The sequence below is a fragment of the Gallinula chloropus genome, assembly GCF_964237585.1.
Source record: "Gallinula chloropus genome assembly, chromosome: 1".
In the NCBI taxonomy this organism is placed as follows: Eukaryota; Metazoa; Chordata; class Aves; order Gruiformes; family Rallidae; genus Gallinula; species Gallinula chloropus.
In genome coordinates this window covers 176,721,266-176,742,274 of record NC_140085.1, presented here as the reverse complement: position 1 = coordinate 176,742,274, position 21,009 = coordinate 176,721,266, and the positions used below count along the sequence as shown (strand labels likewise).

The 21,009-nt window shown below is 39.0% G+C and overlaps 1 protein-coding gene across 1 annotated transcript in view; it reads right to left on the bottom strand.

Moving 5' to 3' along the window:
* Window positions 1–277: 277 nt before the first annotated feature.
* The window catches only part of DIAPH3 (diaphanous related formin 3), a gene marked incomplete at both ends in the record, with an annotated part of 231,898 nt that continues 211,166 nt past the window's right edge, over window positions 278–21,009 (bottom strand). The window contains one exon of the mRNA XM_084266148.1: window positions 278–534. Coding sequence (XP_084122274.1) covers window positions 278–534 — 257 coding nt within the window. The remainder of the gene's footprint in view (window positions 535–21,009) is intronic.

Genomic DNA, 21,009 nt, shown 5'->3' with positions numbered 1-21,009 from the left:
TGCCTTGGAATAACTTCCTATCTGTTTTCCTCTGGTATTTTTCATATGGTCAAGTAGGTACAAATATATAATGCAAATCATCTTGCAGTTATGCAGAATTATAGTATCATTTTGTACAGTCTTGCAAAGAGACAGTTTAGAAGTAGATCGTTCATCCACAGAGAAGTTGGGAATTCAGAAGTGTGCAATGTCAGTAATAGAAAATCAGTGTTTCTGTAAAGATGTGGGCTGTTATAGATTGTTTTTACGCTTTGATTTAACCCTTTACATGATCAGTCTATAGTGCTCGCAGTCTTGCCAGGAGAGCTTCAACTTCTGGAATGGTTTCTCCCTTAGAAGGAGACCCAATGCAATCTGTTTTCTTTTCTTTGTTGCCTTCCCCATGACAGGCCTCCTTTCTCCCAACAGCCTTGTTCCACGCTGTCAAACTTGTTTCCACATCACAAGTAACCTCTTTGGTGACTGGGCTTCTTGTCAAGTTTAAACTGACACTGTGGTGCGCACATGACTTCTCTAGTTGTCCCTTCTGGTTCTCTGCAGAAGACAAACCAAACAAACTTTGTTTCAGGATTAAAAGTCTCAGTTTCGATATTTCATAATATAAAAAGATCTCTTGATCTGACAAAATTAAACATGTAGGAGGAGTAATAGTTGACAAGGATGCAAGACAAAAAATATGATCAGATTAAAAGCAGTGGGCTTGGTCCCTTGGAAGTGATACAGACCATACATGGCTTCCTTAGATTAACATCCATATTTCCTACAAAATCACAGATGCAGTCTGTCAGGATCCCCCTTTCTTACTGGCATCAAACAGCACTCATCACCTCCCAAGTGCTTTCCCAAGTTTTTTATGGTTAATTACATTTCCTACATATTTTTTCTTTAATTTCTCGACTTTTAAAATGTATTTAAAATATATTAAAATTTAATTATCCATTGCAATATTTTTTTCTTTCCTTTGTGATCTTTTAGGCAGCTAAATAATTTTAGGAATTTGCATAACTTGCTACGTTTTGCTAAACACCACTGGCACTGGCTGCCAGAAGAACTTGCGCTCACTTAACATCCAGGAGCTTTGCTGGACTGACGTGTATTAATAGACAGGTTTCTCTTTTGTTCCCCTCCAAATCAAAACCAGCACACGAAGTGGTCCCTCTCATAGATCTCAAACTTTTTAAAACCAGGCACACTCAATATTCATGTAACCTTGAGCAAGGCTTGAAAATGGCTTCAACAAACTTGACATGACATTTAAAGTTTTTTGGTTATTCGCTGAAAGATGTTCCATCATCCCAATAGTAATGACTTTGGAGCACAGGCAGTCACTCATGACAGTGTGTTTTATGTGAGTGCTGAAAATTCCTACCGAAAACAGCTTGTACATTAAAAGGCAGCTGCTGAAGATATTTACTGCACTGTCATTCCCTGACCAGGGGCTCTCGGTGATGGATGAGGATTTTACACACTTTCTTGGACAGTCTCAGCAAATTTTCAAAGTACGATCACCTTTTGGCAAGTGGAGGAAAATAAACACCTCCCTTCCACCATCTCCTAAATCAGACACGCAGCTCTTAATTAAAATTTGGTAATAGCTGAATTTTGCGCTTAGCTGAAAAATATAATTTCTGTTCTATACCGTGGAAAATAATTTGACCCTGAAGATGCAGCAGCACATGTTGCAGCTTCCTTGAATCACTGGAGGCCAAAGATTGGGTATGAACACATCCTTATAATTAGTATAATAAACCCATCACATATAATTAAAATATCCCTGATATACACACTGTTAAATATCTCACTCTACTTAAATGTTTATATTTATTGATTCTGGACACATATTTGCAGGCTGATAAAAGCATGAGATCTCTATCATTAAACAAAATATGACCTATCCCAAACCCCTGTTTGTTTACATTGAATCTAGGGGCAGCAAGAAAAATACTAGGGTTTTTGAAAATCAGCACACTTTTTTAAACTAGAAGAAACCATTTGGTCATATAATCAGAGATCAAGAATAGGTGTTGGACTTTTAAAAAGGCAAAAATAAATTAGGCACCAAAAGTAACCTTCTCAGGTGTACCAACAGCCAAATTTTAACTACTTTGCAGTTCAGTGGCATCTTCACCCCAAAACACTGAAGTATGAGGAAGCCTCAAAGTAAAATCCAGTGCAATTTTTCCTAGTTCCTCATCATGCGTGAGGGGCAGAGTAAGGTAACTTAAAGTGAGATTTAGATCAACAAATAGTCTAAGCAGGGAACTGCTGCAAGTTAGCTATTAAGAAGTTGGAGATGTTACGGTCTACCTAAACTCTTGTCCCACTTAGAAACTTGGCTACTGATTTAGCCTCACAGAAAGGTGAGTCCTGTAACTTGCTGCCTACAGTCTGGAATTGTTGTGTTGGGATAGGGACTGAGTAAAGCTGTGGGTTGTTATTTTCCCCCTTAAAACAGCAGCAATTATGTTGATATTTGTGGCTTTCTGAGCATACACTAATGAGTGGAGCATTTCACTTGACAGACCAGTGACTTTCCTTCCACTCTGAGGAGTCCTGCAACAATGGAAATGGTATTAGGAAAGTGCCTAAATGTGAGTGGTCCTTGTTTCATCCATTGTAACTCCTGTCCAGAGACAACGCCATGATATACTGGAAAAACCACAAGGTGTCATGTATAAAGAACATGCTAGAGATTAGCAGCACTTCTTAAATAATGAATCACAAGGTTGGAAAAGACCTTTAAGATCATCGAGTCCAACCGTTCCTGTCCTATACTAAACCATATCCGTAAGAAGTACCTGATCTACCCTTTTTTTAAACACATCCAGGGTTGGTAACTCAACCCCCTCCCTGGGCAGCCTGTTCCAGGTCCGGACAACTCTTTCAGTAAAAATTTTTTTCTTAACATCTAATCTAAACCTGCCCTGGCACAGCTTCATGCCATTTCCTCTGTCCTATCTCCTGTCACCTGGCTGAAGAGACCATCGCCCACCTCTCTACAACCTCCTGTCAGGTAGTTGTAGGTGGTGATAAGGTCTCCCCTCAGCCTGCTCTTCTCCAGGCTAAACATAAGAACACTTTGATCTCAGCCACGCAACCAAAAATACTGAAGAGGTAGTGTCAGTTAAAAACAAATACAAAACAACCACACATTTTATCAAAATTCAGTTTCATCACCTCAAAATTGTTAGTTCAGTTGCTTCCTAAATCAAGAGGAATCTTTACTGTGTATGTTCTTGCTGTCAAGGAGGAGCTTCTCCATGTAGTATTGCTATGCCTAAGTGCATGTCCAGAATTGTCAGGTGTGTAGGTAGGCAATTCCCTGCTTAGTAAACCGCTCTTGTGAACTTCATTCAGAAACACTGAACTTTGCTAGGCCTGGCTCAGAAAGCAAACATATTACTCACTGTCCTAGATAGCATTTTGGTAAACACTCAGCTAAAGAATTAACACGAGGTATATATGCTACTGGTGGCATTCTTCTTAGCAGAGTGAAAGAGCACTTCCAATTAAGTCAAAGTTTAAAATTAATTAGGTACTAGCAAGGTAAAAAGTCTCACCAAATTCCTCAGAAACATTAATGTCTACCCTGCAAACTTATTGTTTTAATCAAGCAGGGATTAATTTGTGTTACCCCTAAATTCTTAAGTACCCCGTATGCCTTCACACACTGATTGAAAGCTTGGATGCGTTGGTGATCCATTCATGCCACAGTCACGACTTTGGCTTGTTACCACACCTCTCTCAAACCCTGTGCTACAGTGGCAAAACTGAAGAAATGTGTTGTCAACCAGTGACTGCTGAGGTGGGTGGTCTAAAAAAACCCAATTCACCTTCCATATGAACTTACAATTTAGGAGGCTGCAAGCTGCTGCAGGTCAGCACGTAACTTCGACCAGGACAGCAGAAAAACTGGCCTTCCTCAGTTTAGTGTGATAAAGGCTATGAGGGATATAGCTATTTATGTTCAAGAAAAGCCCCAAGTCAACACTGACTGAGAAAGTAAGCTCAAGAATAAAAAGCCATTGATACAGTTCTATTACCAGTTGGAAGCTTTTGAACCATCAGAGCAATGGCGTTTTGGAATGCGCGTATACAGGACAGCAAAAAAACCTATAACCAGCTATAGGGAGACATCCGATCTGTTCCTGATGACAGCATTTGGCATGGCTGCCTGCAACAGCCAGGACATGGATTAGTGACACTGAGCCAACGTTTTGACCCCACACTTCTAGAACGAGGGTACGCAGGGAAAATCCATTGACCATACAGATATGAACTGCCTCCTCGAAACTACTTTGAACACCTTGGGCATACATAAGTTAGATTTGAGCTCTTGGCAGTAAATGATATTGGAAACAAATTGCAGAATAAAATAAACATATTAACACACTTGCATACCTTGGGTCAAATATACTTTTAAATAATGTAATATAATAAGGTTAAAAGAAAACTACTCATGGAAAGGCACTTCTACTTGTTAAGAAAGAAGCTTACATTTCTGGAGATGCACTATTTGTCCACCTATTGTAGCAAGCTGTACCTTCCAGCGGTAGGTAGCAAAGCAAAAAGAAATCAGACATTAAACATCACTGGGAAAAGACAGAACTTATTAATTTGCTCTGTATACTAGAAGTAGATAAGACAGGTTTCTAATGTTTGGTCGCTTCTAGCAATCAAAAACTGCCATTCATCTTTACCATAACAATCATCATTCAGATGAAAAAAAAAAAAAGCAAAGACTTTGAATTCACACTTTAAGTTTTCCAAACGCTGGGGTGAGAAGACATTTGCCTGTAACAGTTTTGATTTCACTTCCACTGAACACTTCCAGGCATGGGTTAGGCAGAGATCACACGGTAAACTTCTGAAGTTTGTGTCCAGATTCCAGGACGTTTACAGAAAAAACTTCCCCTTGTTCACTATCTAACTCTTGTGGTTCCTTCAGACCTATTAAAATTCAGTTTTCACAGATAAGAATTTCCTGAACATTGCCATTAATCAAAAACATTTCAAAATCATACTCACATAACCTAGAGCCAAACAGCTACTATCATCTAGATACAAGTCTTTTAAAATTACTTTGATTAACAGCAATGCTCAGGAAATTCAGTTGCCAGAAAATTATGCTTAATAGCTTCCCATAGTTTAAATGGTGTCCTAGCACAGAATCACTTATAATGATACGCTTATAATCTGTTAAAGGCTACATTCTTTATATGCAGAAAATTCCACAAAATTTTGCACTAGGATGTGGAAAAAAACCCCAAAATAAATCAGTAGTATGAGACCTGCCTGCTGTGAACCTGGGGAAGCAAAATATGATCAGCTGGAGATTTTTAAATCCTGCAGTATAATACTGTTATACATTACCTTCAATAGAGAACAAAAATGATTGCAAGAGACTCACTAAAGTAGAGATATAGATAAATATACTAATAAATATTTAAAATAAAAAAGGACTTTGAAAAGCTTTATTTCATTGCATAGTTTCTCAATAAAATTCTTGATACTAAGGACATATTTAGTTTTTATGTAAATATTTGTACACCAATTGAAAAATAAAGTTGCAAATACAATAAGGAGAACTGCATTATATGGCATTATACGCTTGTATTACAGTCATACATCTCAATGTGGGGGCATGACAAAACTGTAACATAAGAAAGAACAATTGCAGTTACAACCTCATTACATCTTTTACCAAGTTAACAGGGAAAAATGCTGGAACACCCAGCGGAATATTTCTGATCTCTCTGGCTTGTGCTCCACACGGTACATTGGATTCCTGAAGCTATGTCTATGGCAAGATTTTCTAAAGCCCACAGATACCAACCTCATCACCAGTACCATTAATTAATTAAATTGTAAGCCATGACTTGCCTGCGCTAGAAGACACTCTGAGGGCATGGCCCCATGACAAACGGCTTTGGCTTGGAAAAAAGTAACTGCCCGAGCCATAATCCTCATCACTGGCTCCCCAGGGTGGTGCCATAGCTTGTCTCTGGTTCCCCATCCTTCATGCATGGAACTGAAAGTCAAGGAACAGCTGCAGCACCGTGTTGGGGCAGGGCTCACGTGTTTTCCCACAGGAGAGGGGGAAAAGAGCATGTGTGTCTGACGGCAATGCAACGCGATGATGCCAGACGCAGCTGTACAGCACTCCCACAAGCCAGAACGGTTGCAGCGGTCCACACTCCCTCTGGAAATCCTGTCCATCCTCCAGAAATTACACTGACTGCATCATGAGGTGTCCCAGTGCAACCTTACCACAGTGTGAGCCTTGTGAGGATATCATTGTATATCCCCATACGCTCCATCTAAATCAACAGAAGCCCTTGAGATGTTAGTCTGGAGATGTTCCTAAAGGGTTCTCTTGCGCTGGTGTTTTGCTGAAGATACAATGAAAACAGCAAAATATTTACACTGACCTCCCCTTCCTATTAGAGCTCAAGATACTGGACACTAAGGAGCCCTGTTTTTTTTTCAGGCACCCATCTTTCCTCAATGTCATTTATACAGCCCAAGTTGGTGCTCTGAAATCTACTCCCAGACCTTGGCGTTAGAACATCGCAACACCTAATTCTCCTCCTTAAAAGCCTGCTTTACCACCCACAAGCAGAATTCAGACATGATATGAAAGACTGCTATAGCTAGAAGGTCCATGTCTATTACATAACATCACTCATAAAAAATGGGATAGCTCCTTGCCAGTTAGTATAATGGAAAACACTTAAAATACTTTTTATTGCCACTTTTCATTAGTTTCATATTTCTTCAACAATTTCTGTGACTGACAAGGGTAGGATTGGAGAATGTCCCTGAAATCTTAAAGGAGTGCTGTGCGTGCTTACGACTTACTTCAGCTATACCCTGCAGCCCCAGTGCTAACACCTAAAGGAGTGGTAGCTGCACTCCAATGATCTCTGCTCGACAAGTAATCTCTTACATCCTAGCATTTCATGGTAAACACTCACAGCTTCACTCACCTGAAGCAGACAATAATTAATGAGCCATGGAAAAGTTTTACTGATTTTTGGAACATTAAAAAATATTTTTATGCACATTTCATCTAATACTTCCTGCTGGTTTTGGAGTGTTGTGTTAAAAAGGCGTCAAACACAAGGAATAAACATTAATCAGTAAGTTCAATTTAGATGAGACAAAGTTTCCAGAAACAGTGAATACAGGGGTTTTTAAAAATTGTATTTCAAAGGCAATAAGTGAGTATGTTAGCACTAAGTGAGGCTAGCACAGAGGGTTTATAGAAACTAAATTTCAAAGAAAATCAATTGCAAACTAATTCATGACAAGAGGAACTATGCTGGAACAGCTTCCTTTTACTTGTCCCTAAACCAAAACCTTTAGAGATTCTTTTAAACCCTTACCTACCCACGCCTTCACACAGACAACTTTAAGCTCCTGTTGATCACTCCATTCAATCTTTTTCCTATCTTTTCCACATATACTTTCCCTTTGCATTGAAATGGGACCTATCTCTCTGTTTGAACTAATACATTCTCACCTCTAGTATGACGTTTGTTAGAAGCAGTGAAACTTTTAAGTTACAAGGATTTAAATGAAAGTCTTGGAAGAAAAGTGAAGAGCAACATGGATCAGGTTACTGACAGAAATCATACAAAGTTTTTATCTCACTGGAAGAAGAGCCCTCTAAAGGTTTCTGACATATAACCCAGAGCTAACAGTTTGGCATCCTCCCTATTTCACTCCACTTTACAGTGGATCTTCTATGTCTTCTCATCGCATCTTTCCTCAAATGAAGGCACTTCAGGGAGTTCCTAGAAACTGCAAAATAGACACTTCCAATTTAGAAACCTATTTTGTTGCCACAATTGAGGACATGGATTGAATCATTCTTAAGAAACTAGATGGGTTGTCTCTCAATTTCAAAATGGATAAATAATTTGGCATAACTTTAATAGTAATAAATCTTCTTAGTTATGTTGGGTTAAAGGGGGTATCTACATGGTTACGCGATGGCAATGGGTCTTCAAGCACAGAATCACAAAGTTGGAAGAGACCTTTGAAGATCATCAAGTCCAACCATTCCCATCCAATGCTAAACCAGATCCCTAAGTACCTCATCTACCCTTTTTTTAAACACATCCAGGGATTGTGACTCAACCACTTCCCTGGGCAGCCTGTTCCAGGCCCTGACAACTCTTTCAGTAAAGAACTTTTTTCTAATATCCAATCTGTCCCTGCCCTGGCCCAGCTTCATGCCATTTCTCCTTGTCCTATCTCCTGTCACCTGGCTGAAGAGACCACCGCCCACCTCTCTACAACCTCCCTTCAGGTAGCTGTAGGTGGTGATAAGGTCTCCCCTCAGCCTTCTCTTCTCCAGGCTAAACATCCCCAGCTCTCTCAGCCGCTCCCCATAGGATTTGCCCTCCAGCCCCTTCCCCAGCCTGGTTGCCCTTCTCTGCACTTGCTCAAAGACCTCAATGTCCTTCTTATGGTAAGGATCCCAGAACTGCACACAGTACTCAAGGTGTGGCCTCACCAATGCCGAGTACAGGGGCACAATTACCTCCCTAGACCTAATGGTCACACTGGTTTTGATACAAGCCAAGATGCCACTGGCCTTCTTGGCCTCCCGGGCACACTGCTGGCTCATATTCAGCCTGCTGTCAACCAACACCCCCAGGTCCTTCTCTTCCTGACAGCTCTCCAGCCAGTCTCCCCCAAGCCTGTAGTGTTGCATGGGGTTGTTATGTCCCATGTGCAGGACTCTACACTTGGCCATGTTAAACTTCATCCCATTGGTCTCAGCCCATTGGTCCAGTCTGTTCAGATCCCTCTGAAGAGCCTCCCTACCCTCAGGCAGATTAACACTTCCTCCTAGTTTAGTGTCATCTGCAAACTTACTGAGGGAGCATTCAATCCCTTCATCATAAAGATGTTGAATAAGATTGGACCCAGGACTGAGCCCTGGGGGACGCCACTCATGACCGGCCTCCAGCTGGATTTGGTTCCATTCACCACCACCCTTTGGGCCCGTCCATCCAGCCAGTTTTTAACCCAGTTGAGGGCCACCTGTCAAGGCCAGTGGCAGCCAGTTTCTCAGTCAGAATGCTATGGGAAAGGCTTTACTAAAGTCCAGGTGGACCACATGCACAGCCTTCCCCTTGTCCATGAAGCGGGTCACCTTGTCATAGGTGATCAGATCAGTTTGACAGGATCTACCTTTTGCAAACCCATGGCCTGATCCCCTGGCCATCACGCATGTGCTGCATGATAGCTCCCAAGATGAGCCTCTCCATGATCTTCCCCAGGACTGAGGTCAGGCTGACAGGCCTGTAGTTCCCCAGATCCTCGTTCCAGCCGTTCTTATATATGGGGGTAACATCTGCCAGCCTCCAGTCGAGTGGAACTTCCCCAGTTTGCCAGGATTTCTGGTAGATGATGGAAAGGGGCCTGGCTAGCACATCTGCCAGCTCTCTCAGCACACTCGGGTGAATTCCATCAGGCCCCATTGACTTGTTAGTGACTAACTGGCCAAGTGGGTCGTTAATAATTTCCTCCTTAACCATGGGAATTTTGCTATTCTTCCCCAAGCAGTGGTCAGAACTAATAGTATTTCTCACAAGGTACAAAAGAATAAACTTTTTTTTTTTTCTCTTGAGACAGGAAGTGATCAGTAAATTACAGTGGTAAAACTGGAAGTTAACATATTTGGACTATTTTAAATTCCAAAATGTGTTTTATTACTTGTTTGGCTTTTTACTTTCGTTACAAGTACATTGTGTCTTGCCATTTCAATTCTTTTTTAGAGTTAACTGAGGGTCAAAAATGATGACTGTGTAATCTGTGACACAATACAAGAGGTCCACAGTCTAAAGCTATCCTCTGGTTGGCCAATGATTATTGATGTAGATCCCACACACTAAAGTGCCACTGATGAGGAGCACACACATTTAGTCTCCAAACCTGTCCAAGCTACACGTTGACACAGAATTTTAGGAATATGCATAATGACTGCTGCCATCAAAGGAAAGTCACTGACAGCTGCAATGGGTAATGGTAAGTAGTACGCTGATGAAAATAACCAAAAATGGAAAAGAAACAGATACTTTGTGTCTTTTACCAATTGTTGTGGAAGAAAACACAGTAGGAAGCCTCCTACCTCTGGAAAATATAAACAAAACCAATGAAACCAAACACCAAAACAAGTCTTAAAGGCTGGCCTCATATTCTACTCACTGGTTCTAAACAATGTTCTTGTTCCTGTTACATATTTACTGTTTAGCATAAACATTTTTTTAAAACTAAATAACCGTGTCAGTAATCACCTTAACAGTTCAACACTAAATTAGTTTTATCCACTATTTGTGATATTGAATGTTTACAAGCTGTTTCCTAACTATTCTAATGACTGCTCCATAATCATACAATTTGTATTTCCTATTTTTAGCCCAGACTTCCATTCGCAGGTTTAGATCAGCAATCAGAGTATTGGCAGGTGGCATTGCCTGAAGGCAGAGCACAAATATTTTGTAATGTCAGATCAAACCGATGTGAAAAATTGTCTTTCCCTTATCACCTGTTGCAGTTCTCTCCAAACGAATCAATCTGCTCCTAAAGGAAAGGGGGATCTACAGAATCCTGCAAACGTTTTTGGGTGCAGCATAAAGATGAAAGGCTAGGGCTGAAAGTAAATTAGGCGAGTGTTAGTTTTAACAGTTTGAGTAGAAATGTAATTTTCTCACATTCCCGTAACAGGTACCAGACCAATGTCCTGGGGCAGTTCTTGCCCACTCAGGTCACAGTCACGGTTATCCAAAAGCCTGCAAGAATAGCATATGGCTCTCGGGCTCTTCTCATTTTAAAACACGTTTTTTAAAACAAGTTTCTGGAGGGAAGTAGGGTAACAGAGAGCGCTGCACGCTGTTGCTGCTACAACAGGTGAGGGTGTAGTGATTTACTAACCTGGAAAAGTATTTATGAGAACTCCAAATCCTAAGTAGATCGAAAAAAGATTTACACAACACCGATGTCAGCTTAAAGATACCTGTGATTCTTTATGGCATGGGTGCTACTCAGCTGGACAGAAGCAAAGACCTGATTGTGAAGTTTAGCCCTTGTAAACTAACATCCAAGATTGCCTTCATGAATACCCTGGAGATGGGAGTACAGGCAACTTCTATCATTCAAGCATTGCTATCATGATCCTTTATTTCCCATGACAAAGCTCTGCAGAAAACAGTGAAAAGCATGCTCTGAAAGGAGACTGAAACTGTGTGGTGGGAAATCACACATTTTTAAGAAGATCCTCACACAAGACTAAACATTGGGAATTAAGGGCAGAGGAAAAGTGATTTATCTTTCCCTTGATCTGCAAGATTGCAGATATACTCCTTGGGCAATTCTTCCCTCTCTCCATATATGAAGATTTAATTAATATTAGTGCTTTATTATTTCTCTCTTTGGTCTGGACTGTAATTGGCCCTTGCTCAAGTGTGGAGGGAGACGGGATATAAAGAAATGTTTCTACTCCGCATATGATCTGGCTATACGTTTGTTTGACACCAACAACTGCACTTTGCAAGTGTGACAAATTGCTTTGAAAAGGGACCAGGATTTCAGGAGTCTACAAGAGAAAATATTTTTTAAAAATGGCTTTTACTGACTTTTCCAAATATCACCGAATTACCAATTGAGACAAATTTGAGACACATTGTCATGGGCAATTAATCCAGCCGTGAATTCAAAATGCTGTGTTTAACATCATTAATGGTATGCATTTTTCACACGATGAACATATTTACTGCACTACATTCTAACAATTAGACTCTTAGCAGGCACTCCAGTATGTAAAAAACATCAGAAGCCAACTGTAGCATTTCCAGTTCCCTCTTTTCCTAATCACTTGCACACAATTACTATTTAGAGACAACCAGCTAACAGAAGTTAATCTTGTTATGTAAGAGAGGATTTTTTTTAATTTCAAGAAATTTAAGACAAAACAGATATTGAAGAGAAAAACTTAAGTCAAATATATAAAAATAAGAGAGAATGAAAAACCGAACCCTGCACACTCACTGAGAAATCAAGGCAGAAAGCAGTAAGATCTCCCAAGCCACTGAAACAAATGATCCCTACATCCAGACCTGGGTTTCCCTTTGTCTGTGCTGACTTACAAATCGGCCTTGCAAATGTGTCTAGCTCAAAAGGGGGATTAAAAACAAATGGGTAGAGATCATCATGCTGTATTAATTATGCAAAAGAAGCCAAACCGATTTTAATCAGAAACATCAGACTCCAAACAGGAAAAACCTTCTCTTTTTTTTCTTTTTTTTTGACAGAGATGGTTAAGAAAACATTTATGGTAATGCCAGTGCATCTGCTGATTACAGTCAAAGCTGCAGGACGTCAACATTAAATCACTGAACCATCTTGACAGTTTCTGGGTACTCAAGTTTCATTCCAATAATAATTTGCTGTGAAATTTACCCAAATCTGAAAATTAGCCAGAAAATGTTTACAAAGAAATACAGGTAAGAGTAAATAAAGCAGATACAAAATTGATTTGCTTCTGAAAAAAACGTATCTAAGATATGCAAGATATCTAAGGTTCAGCACTCAGACATTTCAGAGCTGCATGTAAATTGGTAAATCTCTAAAAAAGACTAACCACTTTAAGAGCAGAATATAATTTTATCATCCATTTCCTACTGATGGCGACCTATGGCTTTTTTTGTTTAGCATACTTGTTTGTTTAATATAAACACAGATTAGCCATTTTAAAGAAAGCTTGCACCATTTAAAATAAATTTTTAATTCCTGACACCTGAGGATTCTACATGGAACAATACATTTCACTGTAAAGCTTTTTTTAATTGATGCATCTATGTGCTGCAGAGGGTGATTACTTGAATAATAAGTATGAGAGACGTGTGATCTGGTTGCTAAGCAAACGCAAGTAAAAGAAAAAGCACAAGAAACGACGTAACAATGAATCAAGGTGCGATGACAGGATAATTATTCTATGAACTGTCATGTTGAAGGACTCGTAGAACATTGACCTGCACATGATCACACATCAGAAGATTGCCTGAGGGGTAATTAAAATAATAATACACAAGTCCAGTCAGTCACAAAGAGAAAAATATTTGCTTAACTTACTACTCTGTAGCATGCACAGTCAAATGAATTCTCATGTTAAATGTAAATGCTTGAACAGTGCAAGAATTCAGAGGACAGCAGATTACAGCAAAGACCACTGAAGTTTATCTGAATTAGCATTAATGTTCTTCTTGCTTCAGCCTTGATGCTGTGAAAGCACTGCTCCGCGATAGCCAAAACACTGGTGTGGTATCACCACTGTTTTGGCCACCAATACGAAGCACAGCATCCTATGGGCTGCCATGAAAAAAGTCAACTCCACCCCAGGCAAACCCAGTAGGACTGTAGATACTGCAACACCTCTGTACTCAGTAAGCTGCCAATGCCATTTCACAGAATCACAGAATCACTAGGTTGTAAAAAACCTTTGAGATCATTGAGTCCAACCATACCCATCCTCTACTAAACCATATCCCTGAGCACTTCATCTACCCATCTTTTAAATACATCCAGGGTCGGTGACTCAACCACCTCCCTGGGCAGCCTGTCCCAGTGCCCAATAACCCTTTTGGTGAAGAATTTTTTTTCCTAACATCTAATCTGAACCTGCCCTGGCACAGCTTGAGCCCATTCCCCCTCATACTATCACCTGTCACTTGGGTGAAGAGACCAACACCTATCTCTCTACAACCTCCTTTCAGGTAATTGTAGGCACTGATAAGGTCTCCCCCTCTCCTGGCTAAACAACCCCAGTTCCCTCAGCCGACCCTCATTTTGCTCTCCAGCCCCTTCACCAGCCTGGTTGCCCTTCTCTGGACACACTCCAGGACCTTGATGTCTTTCTTATAGTGAGGGGCCCAAAACTGAACCCAGCACTCGAGGTGCAGTCTCACCAATGCTGAGTACAGGGGCACAATCACCTCCCTAGACCGACTAGCCACACTATTTTTGATACAAGCCAAGATGCCACTGGCCTTCCTGGCCACCTGGGCACACTGCTGGCTCATATTCAGTCATCAGATAACCAACACCCCCAGGTCCTTCTTTGCCAGGCAGCTTTCTCGCCAGTCTTCCCCAAGCCTGTAGCACTGCATGGGGTTGTTATGTCCAAAGTGCAGGACTCTGCACTTGGCCTTGTTGCACCTCATCTTGTTGGTCTCAGCCCACTGATCCAGCCTGTTCAGATCCCTCTGAAGAACCTCCCTACCCTCAGGCAGATCACCACTTCCTCCCAGTTTAGTGTCATCCACAAGCTTACTGAGGGAGCATTCAATCCCTTCAGCCAGGTCACTGATAAAGATGTTGAACAGGACTGGACCCAGGACTGAGCCCCGGGGGATGCCACTTGTGACAGCTTTGATAAAGTTTTCCACATGAAAGTTTTAAAACTTTCAAGGCAGGCTTTAATATGATTTCTTTTCTCTCTCTCTACCCTTTTGTTCAGTTGTTTACCGGATCAGCTCCTATATCCATATACCCCCTCTACAAGCCTAGACTTCGGCTCCAAGCACATATACCATGATCATGTCCCAGCAATATATTCTGCATATCCTTCTTATGTGTAAATACATAGAAACACTTCAACCACCTTTAATCTAGCCATTGCACTTCAACCACCTTTAATCTAGCCATTGTCAATCTTGTTCAGGGCAGATCTTTGCCAACTGTGTGGAATCACTGATGGTTACTACTTGAAAACTTGTGGGTTAGCACCAGCTGGCAGCTGAGCACCACCCTCTCTCATTCCCTCCCTTCAACCTCAGTAGGATGTGGAGGAGTATCAGAAGAAAAAGGTAAAACTCATGGGTTGGGATAAGGACAGTCAGCTGGGGCAGCAAAGGGAGAGGAAAACAACAACAATACAGATATAAAGCAAGTGATATGCAATGAAATTTGCTCACCACCCAGAACACGATGCCTATCCCATCCCAGAGCAGTGATACCACACCCCTGCCACTCCCCTGCCCCAAGCCAGCTTCCCCTTTTATAGACTGGGCATGACATCATTTGGTATGTAATATTCCTTTGGCTAGTTTAGGCCAGCTATCCTGGCTGTGTCCCACCCCAGCTTCTTGTGAAGGTTAACTCTGTCCCAGATGAAAATCAGGACACAACTATTCTGATTACAGATGTCTACTCAATGTAGACAAACACATTCCCACACACCATCACCCTTCCACTCTCCCACCATATTTCCAGAACCAAGCTAGCCTGTCATGTAATCCACTTGATAGCTCAGGAGCAGGATAAATTCAGAAGTCTCCTCATTTTTTCCCCCCTTGTTATTCCTTATGTAACTGAAGACAAGGGAAGACAGCCAATTAGGAGGAGTTCTGTGTATACTCTTCAAAAAATTAAGACCACTGAGAATACCTGAGAAGAGTTTTTGGAACATGAGGTAAGCACACAGTTCATGTGTGCATAAATTCATACAGACCAGGATGTCCACAGGTCTCATATCATATATTGGCACGATCATTGCACAATTATAAAAAGGAATTATTGTTTTCTTCCACCATATTCTAAAGAGAAGCTAAAAACACCTTTTAGGAAATGCACAACATATAATAATTGTCATAATGACACTTCTTTCTAGAACAGATATATTCTGTAAACACATTCCCAGCTCATCGATTAAGTTAGTCATGCTAAATATGCTAGAGTTATATTCTCAAATCTTTTCTAGCATGTTCAGTAGTGCTCATTTCAAAAGAGTAATGCTATACCCAAATAGTTTTAAATGCTAGGAAGGAAAACAAATGCTACTGAAAAATCCCCCAGTCTTCAGCAGCTCACTGTTGTCTAAGTCAAATTTATGAAAATGCAAATGTCAAGCATGCTAGTATTAATTTCAACATAACATCTTATAGTAGAAATATACTTTTGTTTTGTTAAATAAAATAATGCCATTTGTAAATTTAGATTTTCAACATTAGCCAGCAATGCCAATAATAACAATTTATCGGACTCCAAAGACATTTGTAAAAAATTTGTAGCAAAAATAATAGGACAGATATTTATATATTTTTACTCCCTAAACATCTTAATTGAGGAAGACTATGGGCAAGGGAGTGTGGACAGGAGAATATCCTCTACCTCTTAGAATTCAGGTATTGCAATTGAGAATTTATCTGACATCTTGTCTTAAAAATATTTGCTTTTTCTGGGCTTACTCATCACACAGATTTTTTTTTTTAAGTTAAGCTTAAAATCAGGACAGTTTCAATAAAATGAACTGGATGCATAAATTTAACTGGTTCTCTAAGAGCATACAGCTTACACCAAAAGTTTTATTACATTTGTCTAAGTGCATCTCCCTTTTTTCTTTAAATTAAAACCCATTTTTTTTTCAGTAGTAATGAGTAATCTTAAATATTCTCAGTTAAATTTGAAACCATAAACCACAACTCTAACTGGGCTTATAATTTCTCCACTCATACATACATATGACAACCACGGAAACAAAACCAGCTCTTTTCTTCAGGGTTGTGTAAGATTAGTTGAAACAAGAGGATGTTCAGTCTTGCTCCGTCCTTGTGCCTGACCAAAGGACGCTGATCCCAATATGAGATGCACTGGACCGAATGGATTTGTGCTGGTTGCCTTAGGCTCCCTTCACAGTCAATGAGGAGAAACAAGCACTTCTAAACTGTGCTTCATTTCACCCTAGTGTAGGAAATTTAAACAGGTGAAGAGAGTTTACGGTAACTCTCTCAGATGTGAGTGCCTGTATTTCAGACATCTAAAGGCAGCTTCTGCATCTGGAAGCTTCTGACCCGACTGCATTAACATCTACATACAAGGTGGACTTCCTAGTCTGGGCAGTGATGAGATCATACATTCTCTATGAGGGTGAGAGAGCGCATTTTTGGTCATTTTAAGGCCTGATGGTACTTTATGGATATCAGTCTCATCACCTATTTAATGCAAAGCTTTTTTTGGCTGCAAAATAAAATATAATTGACAGTGAATAGTTTGGACATAAACAGGGAACTCTGTTTTGTATATAATATACTGACAAGAATTGTAGATGTGAAAGTTGCCACTATTAAGTACACTGTTCAGCCACTAGCTATGATAAGTTTTTTTCTTTTAAAAAAATTCTTCTTGTTTACTAACCTTTTTCCTAAATAGGCATAGATCTTACTGTTCTTTAGATTCATCTCTTGTACAGATTTGTGATACCAGTGCTTTTATGCAGCTTTATAAGCCTCTGACAAGCTTGAAACATATTCTGGATTTAAAATCAGCCTAAACCATAAATGATTCCTACTTCTGTACTGATATATGGAATCCTACCCTTCACATGAGAATCATCACTGCTTTAAACAGAAGTTGGCATAGAATCAGTCCTAGCCAAGCAAAATGTGCAAACTCCAGTAGTATACAGTCCAACTTAAGGATCTCATATTCCTGGAGGACTAAGTGCTTAATTTTAGACTTTAGAGATGAAAAAGTTAAGTGTGATGCTTTGTATAGCAAGGCAACTGAGATTTTTTAGATATAACTCAGTTCTGTGTGTTTGAAGTTTTGTTAAGTAAGATAGGCTAGTAGATGAAAGAACTAAAGGAAAAGTGATTTGTGTCCTGTGAAAATATTTTAGGAACTCTCAGAGAAGAATAAAAAAAATCTCATAACTGCAAGTTAAATAAAAAAGGATAAAAATAATATACAATGATAAAAACAGTAATGGCACCTGCTATTCAACACTACTTTAATCATATAGTCTTATTGCCATTCAAAACAAGCAGTAAACAAAACATTTTCATTGGATCTTATAATCATATTTTATGCATATGGATTTATAATCATATTTATGCATATATTAAATATTATTTAACTCTTCATATGTTAACATATGAGATATGATGTTAAATCTGATTTATTCCATAAAAAAGAAAGCTAAAGAATTAATAAAGAAAAGCATTAAGGTTCCAACAGGGGAAGGCAAAAATAATAAGTTACCAACACACAAAAGTATTTTTGTTATTAAACAAACACACGCAGTTACTTAGGACTCAAACTTTTGCAAAGACTGTATTAATTAGTCTTTTTCTTATGCCTGACTTTACCACTATATTCCATCTTTCATTTAGAAACAACTCCAATTAATGCCATTTACCTCATCAGATTATGCACAGCTCCATATTCTTTCATGCATGTAGGAGTGATGGTAATAGACAAAGATCCAGCTGAAACATATTTCAAATTTAGGAGACACCTTTGTATACTAGGAGGCAAGTACATAAACTATTTGTAGGTGTCTGAGGTTGTTTTGTACTGTACTAACTACACAAGTTACATATTTTTTGTGTAACACGAAGTGTGTGATGTTGCCTACACAACCCATTAGAGCCCTATTTCACTAAAATAAAATCTTCATAGAATATATGGTAGCCCCAGTGCAGAATTATTGTGCCTGACTCTGTAGGGCAATAATGGCAAGGAGATTGCACTGTCAAGGGACTAGAGAAGGGAAAAAAGGCAATCATTGAACACAACTAAAACATACTTTAGATATCTATTGATCAGGAAGCCCAATTTAGAGAAGTTTTAAACAGACAGTGAGGGCAGGCAAATTAGATCCTATGTAGTTAAGCAGAATATACCTACATCAGACCATGAACTTTATTTACCTGCTGTACATGTGTCTAAACCTGCCTGAGAACTGCCAGCTTTGAAAGGCAATTTCTAACTGGTATTGTTTAAAAAATTGGGTGGGGTTTTTTTTTCAAACAGAAGTGGCGCAAACCAGATAGTGAAGTGGGCAGAATTAGCTAGATGGAGTATATGACAGTCAGGGACTGCTGCAGATAGCTGTCTGGCTGAAGGGGAGGCTGGCACGACCTTCCAGCCCGGACGACTGGTAAATCGGGGAGTCCTCACCTGCCACAGGGAAGACATTTCTGCTGTTCCAAGAATAACGAACCTTGACTGCTTTAAGAGTGCCATGAATGTCATTAGGAGGAGAATGTACTGCTATAGTTAGTTTGGTAACAATAGGCTTGTTTCAACAGCAATGAGCTCCTTGTTGTGAGGATTAAATTCTAAATCAGGTAAATTGAGAAGATAGCTTGCCTTCAAACCCTGGGACCTCCACCAGTCCCAGTTTCAAACAACTGTTGAAACAACACTTGGTTTTAAATGGTGTTTAAAACTTTTTAAAATACGAATTAGTAATACAGCTAATAGTAATTAAATTACTGTGAGAGACAGTTAATTTTATAGATACTGGCTATATCAATCTGCATCAGATTATAAAGTTTCTTGGGAAGAATTAATGTAAACATTTATGGTGGATGAGAGAGATTTGGAAGATCATTTTCAGCTGCACCTGATAGCACATAGGGAAAGGAAGGACAGTGTAAGGCAAGATATCCGAATTCACGATTATATAAATCTAGGGCTCAGAACAGCACTTAACATTTTCTGCAGACTTATTTGACTTGAACACATGAAATCTTCTAAAAAGGAGCGTTCAACAATAGGAAGTTATAACACATTAGGATGCTGCATCCAATTTAAGAAGGCGTTGAATCACCTCATGTTCTAGGTTTAAAAAAACATGGTAGAAAAAAATCTGGGGTTTTTTGACTGATGCTTCATATTACTTCTCTTTCAAATGTCATTTATTATTACCAAAGCAAGTTGTTTGTATTTTTTTTTTTAAGTTGACTGAATTAATGTAATACTATAAATAGCATCAGTTAAATGCTTTATTCTCAAATATACATTAATTACATCTTCTTGCTGCATTTATTAAAATATAAACACTATATTAAATAATAGCTATTGCAGGGTAAAACAGAATGTTCACTAATGGAACTTCCTTGAAATCTCTTTAAATGTAAATATTTAAAGGTTAGAAGCTACAATTATACATGAGTTATCAAAGAAAATATATGAACTCTGTGGAGAAAATTATTGGCTTTCTCAGGCAAAATTTAAAGTCTTTTTTAGTAAAGTCTATATGCAAAATGTTCCATTGAATAATTACCACGATATTTTAAAAAAAATAACAGTGAAGTGCAACAGCTGATTGAAAACAAATATTGTTGTATTTCATCCTTAAAACTTGGAGGAAATATTTTTATCTTCATAAATACTTTACTAACATATTTTACTCCCATGAACAGAAAACATGACATTTGCAAATTCGGTCTTCAGCATTCAATATTCTGTGTTTGATAATTCAGAATTCAGATTGACAGCATTGCCCTTATACTATAGAGAAATACTGGTTTGTAGTAGGATGCATATGATTGAAGTCAGTCTGTGGTAGCAGCATCACAATTCACCGGTAGCCAGAATTTTCAAACAAAAGCGATTGAGTAGTAGGAGAGAAGATGTCCGTATTTAAGAATACAAGGAATATTCTAATAGACAGAAGCAATTAAAAAGATATGCACTAGTACACCTTTTAGAAACAGGGACTGGAAAATGTCTAGTCTCCAGTGTTAGTTAAAGACATTAAACATCATCTTGTGCAAAATAATCCCCTGGAGAAATGGGGAAAAAAAACCCCAAACAACACCAAAAAACCAAAAACCAAAGCAAAATACCCCCCATTCTGGATGTTACTGAATCTCTGGATGTTATTGAATATGAAGACTTCAATTATTTGAATATCAACTTTCATGGCTGGCCATAAATCAGTTAACTGTAATTATCACCACTCTACCTAATGACTTCCTATTCAGAAAAAAAAAAATTTCTCCCTGCATTTATTTTTTTTAAGCCATGATAATAAAAACAATTCTCTAAAGTAAACAAAACCATGCATAAGTACTTTATTTCTTCCTCCCAAAACAATAGTAATGTTTATATAATTTCTCATTTAAAAATACTTGATTTTTTATATGTATGGTTTTCAGTTGAATGCAGTTAAAAGTAATACCAGACACTTATTAATGGTGCATTACT